At 36.8% G+C, this 13,247-nt stretch overlaps 1 protein-coding gene across 7 annotated transcripts in view; it reads left to right on the top strand.

Annotated features, from left to right (window-relative positions):
• Positions 1-13,247, top strand: part of BCAS3 (BCAS3 microtubule associated cell migration factor) — a 1,370,469-nt gene that overhangs the window by 1,271,218 nt on the left and 86,004 nt on the right. For 5 of the 7 annotated variants that reach the window (XM_073665482.1, XM_073665487.1, XM_073665485.1 and 2 more), the window contains one exon: positions 1,483-1,650. In XM_073665482.1, the coding sequence (XP_073521583.1) occupies positions 1,483-1,650 (168 nt within the window). Of the gene's footprint in view, positions 1-1,482; positions 1,664-13,247 lie in introns of all 7 variants that reach the window. The other 2 variants (XM_073665488.1, XM_073665491.1) reach the window with 1 other exon arrangement.

The raw sequence follows: 13,247 nt of genomic DNA on the forward strand, positions 1-13,247 counted from the left end.
TACGATCTTGGACGTATAGGTACGTCTAAGGTTATACTCCTGCATTTGATGCGTGCTCCAGCGCTTATCTGATCAGCTGACATGTGGATCTAACAGCTGTGGGTGGATCAGTGATCAACCCGTGGCTGTTAACATGTTAAATGCTGCTTTCAATCTCTGACAGCAGTATTTAACTCACGCAAACCGTAAGTGCGTCATAAGACACCCCATCGGCGCCTGTGTCACGTGATCGCATGGTGCCAATGGGTTGTCATGACAACCAGAGGTCTGCAGAAGACCCCAGTGCTTGTCATTATAAATCGCCTTTGAATGCCGGCCCGAGGCCGACGTTCATAGGAGATCATGGTTTATGCTACACATAGCAGGACTGAAGCCCACAGCTTCAAGTCTCCTAAAAAGTCTATTGAAGCAAGTAAAAAGTAAAAAAAATGTTTTAAAAAATATTAACAAAATTTAAAAAACATAAAAGTTCAATTCCCCTCCCTTTTGCCCCATTCAAAGTAAAACAATAGAAAAAAATAAAAGCACACATATTTGGTATCGTTGCATTCAGAAATGTACGATCTATCAAAATGTAAAGTAAATTAATCTGAACGGTAAACGTCGTAACGAGAGAAAAAAGCAAAACGCTAGAATTAAGTTTTTTCGGTTGCCGCAACATGGCAATGAAATGCAATAACAGGCGATCAAAACATCAAAATGGTATCAATAAAAACATCAGCTTGGCGCGCAAAAATAAGCCATGACCCAGCCCCATATCACAAAATATGGAGACGCTACAGGTCTCGAAAAATGTCAACTCTTTTTTCTTACCAACTTTGGATTTTGTGTCACCACTTCAGTAAAAAAGAAAAAGAACCTATACATGTTTGGTATCTGCATACTCGTACTCACGTGGAGAATCTTATTGGCAGGTCAATTTTAGCATTTAGTGAACATTGTAAATAAAAACTGCAAAAACAATTGTGGAATTTCACTTTTTTTGCAATTTCTCCGCACTTGGAATTCTTTTCCCATTTTCCCATGTACACTATATGGTAAAATCAATGGTATTATTCAAAAGTACAACTCGTCCCACAAAAAATAAGCCCTCATACAGCTATATTGACTGAAAAATAAAAAGCTATGGCTCCGAGAAGGATGGGAGAAAAAAACGAAAACCCAGAAACGGAAAATCGCAAGGTGGTAAAAGGGCTAAAATGGTTAAAATATTTATCCTAGTTATTACCTCTAGTTCTTAATAGACTCTAGCATTTATTTGGTTTGCATATTTGGAAAAAAAATACCATGAATATTACCTTCATTTTACAAACATAATGTGTAATGTAAAATGTGATATATATTACACATATATACTTATATGTAACAAAATAAAAAATATATAAAATCTAAAAATCTTTTTTCAATATTTGAAAGATATATTTTAATATAATAAGTGGAACATAAGGTACTAATGTTTTCTTTTTTTCCTCTTTGCTATAGGTGCCTATGATAGGAGTGTGACACTGCTGGAAGTATGTGGTAGCTGGCCAGACAGCTTCGGTTTACGCCATATCTCGTCTATTGAAAGCACTGATGAGGGTCTTCGTGAACGGTTGGCCGATGCCATGTCTGAATCCCCAAACCGAGATGTGGTGGTATCAGGAACAGGTACAAAAAAGAGGTGTGATCTGAGGTCCAACAATTTTTTTTAAATCAAGTTTGCCATTACTCACTATGTTTCTTTATTAAACTTGCAAATTGCTAGACCAAAATTTATTTGCTCTATATATTAGAAGAGAGGAAAGCATATTTTTAAAAACATATTGCCAAAAATGGAAAGATCATTTTTTCATCTTCATAACAGCAAATTCATGCTTCTTTTTCATTTTATTGAGGTATTGACTGCTTTTTACTGCTCGTAGCATAATTATGACCACTCTTTCCAAGACCTTGTTTGCACAAAAAGATTGTTAATAACGGGGTTGCCTAAACAGTACAGCCGATCATTACATTTGGGGTTGAAGAATGTGGAAGCCGAGTGTCACGGATATGTCAGATGTGTCAGATAGTCGCTCTGCAGTTGGTTGCAGAAGATCTCTTTGTTTGGCATTACAGACACCTTCTTGAATCTGTCTCACTCTAGGACCCAGCGGCTACCTCTCTCCTGCTAATTGACACCCAGGCATGGGTGTTTAAATACTTTCTGTTTGCAGCAGGGTAGTGCCAGTGATATTCACGTTTCCTTGTGATGGCTTGGAGCTTCTGCAGTCTGCTTACTTCCTCCCTGGTGCTAGGAGGATGTTTGGTGTAATCTCTCTGAAGTCGGCTCAAGTTACTTTTCTCTGTGTGTGTCTCCCTTGTTGTCTTTAGTTGCTAGTGGGGACTGACTAGTGCTCATCCCTCCCCTTCCCTATCCAGTGCCTAGTGCTAGGGAAATACAGGGCTTAGGTTCCTGTGCAGCGATTGGTGAGGAACCAATATAGGGACGATAGGGGAGTCAGGTTGATATCAGATCAGCCTAGGAGGTCTGCACTCCCCCTTACCCTAGCGTCTGGGCTCCCTTCCCCTCTTCCCTTCGTGTTGCATTAAGTCTTTCCCACACCTGGTTCGACACAGAGAGCTGCTGCAAAAACCAGCTCTTGGATTTTGGACTTGGTCCATCCATGTATTATGTAGATGAGCGTTTATTTCAATGACTTCCATGTAAGGCCACGGCCCTACTATTAGAATTTGGTCAGTATATTTTCTCAGGAGTGGGAGCCAAAGCCAGGAGTGGGTGATAAATGCAGAATTGGTGACTTGTTTCTATTATACCTTTTCTCTGATTGTTCCTTACCTGGCTTTGGCTCCCACTCCTGAGAAAAAATACTGACCAAATATGGATAGTGGGGCCTTGCGCTAATACTTACTAGTCCACAGCAGCCAGGGAGGGAATTCAGAGATTCACCAAGCAGCAAACGCTGATGGCAAGGGGACTTTGAGGGCAGACATGAGTGAATCAGGGGTTGTAACGGCATCCTAATTGTTAACCCCTTAGTGAGACAGGCAAACACTTTCAAATCTGACATGTGTCACTTTAAGTGGCAATAACTCTGGGATGCTTCAACATATTTCAGTGTGACACATTGTACTTTTAGTTAATGGTAAATTTAAGTCAATATGTTTTGCATTTATTTATAAAAATATAAAAAATTTCACAAAAATGTAAATAAATTAGCGATTTTCAATCTTTGATTATTCCTTTATTCTAAATAGTCGTACCATACAAAAAAAAGTTAATAAATAACATTTTACTCATGTCTGCTATTTTTTTACATTTCGTCAGGATGTTAGAAGGTTTAAAAATTTAGCAGCAATTTTTCATTTTTTAAAGGAAATTTACAAAACTTTTTTAGGGACTTATTCAGTTTTGATGTGACTTTTGGGGATCTATATATTGGAAAACCTTCAAAAGTGATACCATTTAAAAAACTGCATCTCTCAACATATTTTAAAACTGCTCTCAGGTAGTTTATTAACCCTTCAGGTGCTTTTTGGGAATTAATGCAAAGTGTCATGACAGCATTGAAAAATGTTATTTTCAGCACCTAAATGTTGATATCTTTATCAACCATTATGGCTGGCAGAGTCTAAGGCGATTATTTGGTTATGAAATGCCATGGCAACTATTACAATCACACAGTCATGATCTTAGGGTGCCATTGGAGTTAAAGAGGGTGCCTCCATATTCTGTCAACCATCTAGCTGTCATAGTCACTATTAACAGCAGCATCTAAGTGGTTAAACGACTATGATCGGTGCCAAAACCGACCATGACTGATGCAGCAGGGTGTCAGCTATAGTGTACAGCTAACTGCTGTTGCAATTTCGCCCGTTGGGGCATGCTATTCTATTAAGTCTTAGGTTAGAAAAAAGTATGTTTTGGTGGTCACTAAGGGGTTAAGGCAGCCAATTTGAGTTTTGTATGGGATTTCTGTACCACGTAGTAAGAGTTTACGCATTAAAATAAATGCAAGATTATTTTTGTATTCAAGCCTATTTGTGGCTAAAAAAGGATGCTAAAAAACTGTAAAAAATCTAATACAAGCCTAATAATGACCTCCATATTTTCTTGTCTACAGACTGCATTGTGCATCTTGAACTCTTTCTAGTTCTTTAATCCCAACATAATCCATCTCTGTAATGTTCAATTATATAGATAAATAATCTCATTTATTTCCATAAATCTAATAAGGTGACCTCCTCACAAGAGGTTAAGAGATGTTACAGACACTTATATATGTTGTGCTTCACAATTATTGTAGAGAAACTTGCTCTCACTTGGTTTATGTCAGATAACAACATTTTATGTTACATTGAAGACTTTGTGATATTAGATATTACACTTTGATTTTTACATTATTTCAGGTGGCTTTTACTCATCTACGCATTGAGATAAGTAATATTCGTCGCATGTATATTTATTTTATTAGACTATACAGTAATTGTTAGCGTACTGGTTGTGTTTAATCATATTTGGCTTTTCACTCTCCAAAAACATTTTTCTTGTGAATTAAAACAAAAATTCTACAAAAATTACACACTATTTTCATGGAATCAGGAACCATTCCCCCTCTTTCTATTAACACTGCAATTTTGTGATATGTTGTCACCATTGACTGCAAAGACGTAGGTTTCTACGTCTATTTTTCTTTTTTCTTTAGTCCTTTTAAATATTTTTTTCAACATTACATACAGAGAACATAAAGAGGTAATAGGTAAAATTAACAAAAGTTCAACAATAACAGATTAACTGTACAGTATATATTGGCACTTATAAGTTGTCAGTTGACCTTTCAATCAAGGCTTCTTGAGTACCCACGTGAACATGGCCTATTCAGATTTATCATGACCCTCAGCACAAATGATTAATTTCTGGCATTAGGGGGTCTCAGTTGATTTCCATTGTTTGTACTGTAGATGACTGTGCATGCTGCTGTCAAGAAAGAAGTCCTCTCGTAATTACACATATTGTACCAGGATCACTCTTGCAACAGTCACGTAAAACAGGGGTAGGGAACCTTTTTTCTGCCAAGGGCAATTTGGATATTTATACCATCCTTCGAGGGCCGTACAAATCACGCCCTAATTCCGCCCACAAAGTACATCCTGATGCTCGCACTGGTGTCTGGACATAATCTTTCATTGCATGGACCTCAGTGTTCAGTAGTGAATAATGTGTCTGTGTGTGCTCACAGAGCAAAAAGAAATTAAAGGGCAGGCAGTCGTCAAAATACAGCTGCCGGCCAAGCACTGCGGTCCCTGGTAATCTGCCAGGGGGCAGGATAAAAGGTCATTGAGGGCCATAAATGGCACATAGGCCTGAGGTTCTCCACCCCTGACCTAAAGGTAGATGTCACAAATAGTGTGCCAAATGTCTGTAAGGCTGGACAGGACCACCAAATATGGATCACACAACCATAATATCCGCACATTTTAGATACAGCTAAGTCCATTCCATATAATTTTTATGGTCATCTGCACCATCTAGTCAAGATTTTTTAATTATTCTTTTGGGTATGGCATTCTCCTACAGACTATTTCGTTTTTATTCGCAGGACCCTACGCATGTAGGTGTTTAGTCTGCAGACATACTAAAAAGCAATCTGCTGCATAAAGTAAAGACACTGTGTGGGTAGGAGAGGTAGTTTGGGGTAGAATAGTGCAGCTGTAGAGTGCCCCCCCCACAATTCCAGCTGGGGAAACACTTTGATTTGGGAATATTCTAATCATTGAAGAGTCCTCTCCAGGCCAGTCCCCTGGATTCTTAAAAACAAGGAGCGATGAGATACATTAGTCATTACCCATTACTATCTATAGTTTTTCAAAGACTTTTAATGCCAAGAAGGCATCCTCATTAAAAAATGTTGGATTGTTGAACAAGCAGCTTCTAGTGGATCCCTTTTGACTAATATATGTTAATTTTGCAAGTGGGATAGGATTCATGTTTTTTGCCATTTTTGCCTCACCACATTCACATAACAGTGTTTTTATTTTTACATTGCTTTGTAAGACAGCTATTAGGCATATCTCAGATATTCCTACAAGACAGCCAGAATGGGTTTTTTTTAGACTCAGGGCTGTCCTTTAAATTGGAGCCACCGTTCCTTGCGAAAGTGTTTCATTGAATCAAACAGGCACTGTCTTTTGGGATTTGTTCGCTACATTTTATGACCAAAAATAAGTGAAAACCAATGCAAAATGGGAAACCTAAACCAGCTAAACAGCATTTACTCTTGCAAATTCCTTTGAAGCCAATGCGCACGGAAACAGAATTTTTTCTCACTGCTATTTCGTAAAATAAAAAGATGAGTTATTAGTGTGAAAAAAGCCTCTGCTATGTAACAAAGTACATTGTGAACTGCATTTTTCCCTTCGATAGTTATTTCCACTGTACTTGAAGGATAATTGTAAGCCTGAAATTTATTGTCTAAATTGAAAAATATATAACTTGAAGCAATTCTATTATTATTGTTTCTTTATATTAATATCAAGATGGCTTTATTTTTAATACCATTGGCCTTGATTAAGTTTCTCAGAGCCATGTACGCTTATTCACATAGGAAAAAAAGAAAATGAGCCATTTATGTCAGTCCAATTATAACAATGAACACTTCCACACTTATCTAATAGTTTGGTGTTCTGTTTCTAAACGCTGTCAAGACACCTGGAGGCTTCCAAAATTCCATGCAAAGTTTCCAGATGCAACACCCTGATCGGGAGCGTCTGTGGCAGTTGCTGGAAAAACCCGTCACAGATGATCAGTATTATCGTTTTACCAAGGTTTTATGTTTTTATTTAGGATAATGACCTAATAGTTAATTTATATTGATCTCTATCTTTTTTCATTATTAAATTAAGCATAGCCTGAGTAGATTCCATAGCCATGTAACTGCCTGATTTATAATGTGTCGTGTAAGCATGTGTGAAAGTCACAATGGGAATAGGCTTGGCATAGAGGATGTGCTGGCAGGGAGACACTAGACATGATTTAGGAAGGCTAGATGTTTCTGCCTTAGTTATTTGTTAGCTTGTGTTTGATGGAGTGCCAGAACCCATTGTCTTTATTGCTGCCTTTTTTCCCTCCAGTGGTGAAAACTATGTAATTGTCTTTGTTGTTCAGATTTTTAATTAGCTTTTTATGATGTTTTGTTGGACTTGTCAGACGGGTGTTGCAATAACATGATGTGTACACCTCTCTGTCTATAAATGTGTCTCCATGCTTCTATCAATTATGTTCCATGTGTAAATTCTAGAATTGGAGAATGCATTTCATGAAAACAGCAACACTGTTACTGTATATATCAAAGGGATTCTTCCATCTTTCCTTGAAGGAATAGCTGTAGCCTCATAAAAATGTAATCATTAACCCCTTCCTGACATGGCAAATTTTTTATTTTTCTTCTTTTTTTTCGAAGCACCAAAACTTTTTTATTTTTCCTTCAACATAGACGTACGAGGCCTTGTTTTTTTGTGGGACGAGTTGTTGTTTTGAATAGCACCATTCATTTTACCATTCACAGGAATTAGATTCCAAGTGCTGAGAACTTATACCATTTTTTATTTTTTTGGGAGGTGGGAGGGAGTTAGTTTTTATTGTGTTCATTGTATGATAAAAATGAACATGATTAAACATGTGATTGACCTGTGAAAATGATTTTCCAGGTCAATATGATTACAACAAAATCAAACTTGTATAGTATTTTTAGAATTGGTGGAAAAAAATTCAGAAATTCGGTTACACCCACAGTCCACTCTATACACAAAGCGATAACTGAAACCGTTCTGGTGCTACCTCTGTGACTGGAAGCTAAACGCTACCGGGACAATAAAGTTCATTTCCTCTCTGTAACGGGGTTCTTAGTGCTGGTGCCGCACGGTGTCAGGACGCTGTTAACCTGCAGACTAACCCCATATCTGCAGGTTAATATTTTACATGGTATGTTCCCTTTAAATTCCGCTGTCACAGATTGACAGATTTCACCTCCCGGCAATTTTCATTTTTTCCTCTTCTTCTTTCAAGAGCCATAACTTTTTTATTTTTCCAGCAATATAGCCATATGAGGGCTTTTTTTGCGGGGGAAGCTGTACTTTTGATTGACATCATTCATTCTACCACATAGTGTACTGGAAAAAGGGAAAAAAATTCCAAATAAAAGTGCAATTCTACAATGCTTTCTTGTTGTTTTTTTTTATTTACGAAGTTCAATATATAGAACACTGACCTAGCAATATGATTTTCTAGGGGAGTACAAGTACGCAGATACCAAACATATATAGTTTTTTTTTTATTTAAGTGGTGAAAAAACTTCAGAAATTTGTAAAAAAAAATGTTGCTTTTGTCTAATAGTATGGGCGTCATCAATAGGCTGTAAGCCAGACACTGTGCATCACACGTATCTGTGTGACTGGCGCCCTATGCAAGTCTCATCTATGTGCATTTTTAATACTAGTCAACTACACCCTCCATGAATGGTTGCTTCATCAGTATGTTGCACCTGTGCTTCCCCCGCCTTTATCATAGGCGTCTCCTGCATCCTGCTAGAGCATTAAGAATCTGACCCGGAGTTGGTAAGGCTGTTTTTTTCTGTGCTTTTTCACTATGTAACATGTCAAGAAAACAGGAATGCAATGATTTGGAAATTTGCTTTAGCCATATTTTATTCACACTAGAACATAGAATACATCAGAAGTTTAAAGTCAGACCTTTTTCCATTTCATTTGAAAAATTAACTAAATTAACTATTTTAGAAATTGATGGCAGCAATACATCTCAACAAAAATTTGGGACAGGGTTAACAAAAAGCTGGAAAAGTAGGTGGTAGTAATGGAAACAACTGGAGGGTCAATTTTACATTTTGATTCATTTGACCACAGAACAGTTTTCCATTTTGCCTCAGTGCGTTTTAAAAAAGCTCTGGCCTAGAGAAGAAGGCAATGTTTCTGGATTGTGTTGATATATGACTTCTTCTATGCATAATAAAGCTTTAACTTACATTTGTGAATTGCATGGTAAACGTTGTTCACAGATAATAACTTCTGGAAGTATTCCTGAGCCCATGCAGTGATTTGCACAACCATCATGCCTGCTTTTAATATAGTGCTGCACGAGGGTCCATAGATTACGAGCATCCGGTATTGACTGTCAACCTTATACGCATGGATTTTTCCAGAACCTCTGAATCTTTTGATATACTGCATATATATATATATATATATATATATATATATATATATATATATATATATATGTACATATATATATGTACTGCAGATGGTGGGATATTCAAAGTATTTGCAATTTTACATAAAAGAACATTTTTCTGAATGTATTCCACAATCTTTAGACGTAGTTGTTCACAGATTGGTGAACCTCTGACCATCTTTGCTTCTGAGAGACTCAGCCTCTCTAACAGCTCTATTTATACACAGACATGTTGAAAATTGACTTTCCAGTTGTTTTTCATTACTACCATTTACTTCTGGTCTTTTGTTAGTCCTGTCCCTACTTTTCTAAGGTGTGTTGCTGCCATATAAGTAAGTTAATTTTTTTCTAACGAAATTGAAAAGTGTCTAACTTTCAATTTCTAATATGTGTTCTATGTGCTGTTGTAAATAAAATATGGCTGTAAGAAATTTCCAAATCATTGCATTCATGATTTCTTGACATTATGCATTTTCACATTTTTTGGGGGGTTGGGCTTGTAATTAGCCCAGCTAATTATACATTTCCTTTGGGTTTGGTTTAATGAAACATGTTCATTCGTTTTTCCAAGAGACTGCAATTGCTTTTAAAAGTAATACCTCTTTTTTATTCTGCAGTGCTGCCCAACTAGTGATTCTGGAACCATGTATGGTTCCTAAATCCAAGCATTTGGCTCCGCAGCGAAGGTACGGATATTACTGCCCCCTAGTGATATAAAGCAAAAGACAATATTACCGCCGCCAGTTGTCTTATAGTTCAGAGTCATATAACACTACAATTAGCAGACACCAAGTGTTGTTTGATATTTTTCACACTAAGATTTCTTGGCTGTAATTTTAGCAATGTGTTTAGGCCCACTTTTTCATTTTTTGTCATACAACTGTTTTACATATTTTATATCACTTGTATGATAGAAGAAAAATAGAGTTTTCTATGAAATTTAATTTTGGAATCTGTGATTAACAAGGGAGACCACCTGTGATTTCAAAACAGCATGAAAAAGTGAAATAGAGGAGTCTTAAATAAAAGAAAATCATCGAAAGATAGAGCCAAGAATTAGACAAGCTGATCTATGAGTGAAATATATAGGACTGCTGTTTTATGTGAATTGAAAAAATACATAAATTACAAAAGAAAACTGCAATGAATAAGCATATGGACTCAGTGGGTAAAAAATAACAACGATAAATAACAACTAAAAATAATATTATTTCATGCACTAAATGTCTCCCTTTTCACTTAAAAACTAAAGGGAAGTCAGTAGTCAAACCATTCTTGTTGCCCTTGTTGCTTAGATTGCAAGCTATTGACAGGCTTTTATTTGGACTTTTTGGAAAGAATTTATTTCTCTTTCACAAATAAGTTTACCTTCTTGAAAAAAATAATTGTTTGGCAAATAGTACCTCATACACTTTGGTTAATATAAAAAGGAACAAGGTGTAAATACTTTTAATATGTAGGCCCTTTGTTAATCAGTTAAGTCTCCATAAGGGAGAACAAGTTAAATAAGAAAGAGTTATTCAATACCAACATACTACCAGGTACATCAGAAAATTAGATCCACACATTTTTTGGTATAGTATCCATAATGGAACTCCTTGTTTGAGTCTAAATCGTAGATGTTCTCTGCTGATCCATGGTAGGTGTAAAAGTTCATGATTTTCATAAGAACAAGCTGCGCTTGATCTTCTCACTTATTGGACATTTTTTCCTTGGTTACTAGTCATCATCCTCAATTTTACCAATTGAGACAATTTTTTTCAGTTATGATTGGAATCATTGTTTCTAAAAAAAATGTCGATAAATTTGATAATTCACAATCAACAAGCCAAAATAGATAAGGTACTAAAAAAATCCATCTAATCTGTTTGCATCTTTGACCAACCTCACATTGATCTAAGGGTATGCCAAAAGAAAGTGAGACCTTTTACAACATGGACAGTGCACAGGAAGAAGGCAATGTCATTTGTGAATGATGATCCTGTGCATAGTCCTCCACTGATCATGAAGCCAAGTGAAAGCAAGCAGGGCATGGTGTTCCCAAAGGAAACAAAAAAGAGTGTCTGTGTAGCAAAAGGCTTTAGAGACTGCAAGTAACAGAAGAGCGGAGTCAGCCTCCTGGTTCTGTGGAAGTGCACTCCATTATGCTGTAATCTGTGAGCCAGGCACATCACAGTCCTTGGTGTTTCTGTTGTGGGTTCCACATTTAAAGACAACAGAGGCCTGACAGTGCTGCTTGAAAATATCCTAAATGCTCATCCGCCGACTATCTAATTTGTATGACTCTCACCCTACAGATTATGTAGGTTAAAGAAAAGGATTGGGGTCTGTTGAATTAAAACACCTAACTACTAACGGTACTTCGTCGTTATAAGCATTGTTATGTTGTGCTCCTTTTTTACTTCTCAGGTAATCCATGACTGCATCAAAAAGTGCTAATATTTATGCACAAGTGTTTAAAAAGTAACCATTTTGGCAATTTTCCATTTTCAAATCAGTCTTAAAAAGGAATTATTTCAAAGACAACCCTTTCCAAAATAAAAGTGTTGCTAATATCTAATTTAAATGACTAAGCTTTTTTAACTTTTGTTTTTTTTTTTTTTACAAATCTGGCCACATCTGGCCAGTTTGAATCGTACCACATCAAAAAGGGTAATAGTCACTGGGTGCAGCACACACATCCACCAGAAAAGAAAAAAGACAAAAATTGTTATCACACCATACAGATCTATGTATTTAAAGTTTATTAAGTCCAAAATACAAAAAGGAAGACATACTCCGCAAAACACCTAAGACTACAAAACTTCTCAGCAAGTCGAATGTGAATAGTCTGAACTGGACACATGGCAACAGAGGTACTAAATGAGTTGACCCACTAGAACTTTAAAACACTATGGTAAATACCAAAGTCTATGTGAGAGAAATCGAAGTGCATATTGATAACTAGAATGCATGATAAATACCATCAATAGTCAATCCAAGTAATATAAGTGCCAAAAGGAAAAAGAAACACAACAAACAATGTGATACTCAGTTAAAGTGTCATGCTCAGCCAATATAAGAGAAGGTTCTTGTAATGGAGACAATGCGGCAGTATGGAGGTGACTCAAATTAGACCAGTGCAACAGAAATTGTGTTACAAGGTAGCTAATAAGATGAGTACCAAACTATGCAGGGCCGTATTTGGCATTAATGCTGCCCTAGGCACTTTAAGTGGTCACGCCTCCTACTGGTCAGTCATACTAAGGATGCGTCATTTTCAGACAGATCCGCTCTGTAACCCGCCTGAAAAAATGCTAAATACATGCTAAAAGCAATAAACTCATCCACTGAAATATAAAGACAATGTACGGTTTATATATTTCATTCTTTTGAGGTTTTTTTAACCACTTCATGTTTCCTAAGACATGAAGCAGCTAAAAGAAGTGACCAGTCCATTATACTTTCTAACTTACTAGTTTATAAAAATAAAGAAACAAAAACTGATGGCTAAAAGATGTTGGAAAAGATGACTAAAAAGAAGCAAAAAATGTTGCTTCAGGACAAAATGTTGACTATGTGTCCCGAAGCGTCTCCAGTGATTCGCAGACGTCTAAAAGAAGTTGTGTGCACATGCCCTGGCAGTGCCCATACCCTTCTGATACTATTTAAGACCCCCATACACATTAGACTCAATTTGACCAAACCTGACGATATCAACAGATTTCGCTGACAGCCCAGTGTGTATGGAAGATCAGAATCCAGCGTGTCCGATTTTGTACTGTAGATCCTTTTGTTCTCTAAGTGATAAGCTGCAGACAGAGATGTCTAACATGGCTCTAATAGAGAAAACGAGAAAGCTCGGCAGAGTGAGCAGTCCTGTATATGGGAGAGCCGGGTGAGATAGCTGTCGGACAAATGAGCAGACAGCTGTCTATAATGTATGGGGGCTTTAATCAATACCTTGTTCAGCTGACAGAAATTCAGAAAACTATTTTTAGTCCAGCACACTGACCTTATAATGTTTTAGTATAAGTCTGAT

This window comes from Phyllobates terribilis, unplaced genomic scaffold, assembly GCF_046119375.1.
Source record: "Phyllobates terribilis strain yellow unplaced genomic scaffold, ASM4611937v1 Scaffold_2__4_contigs__length_985480577, whole genome shotgun sequence".
Lineage (NCBI taxonomy): Eukaryota > Metazoa > Chordata > Amphibia > Anura > Dendrobatidae > Phyllobates > Phyllobates terribilis.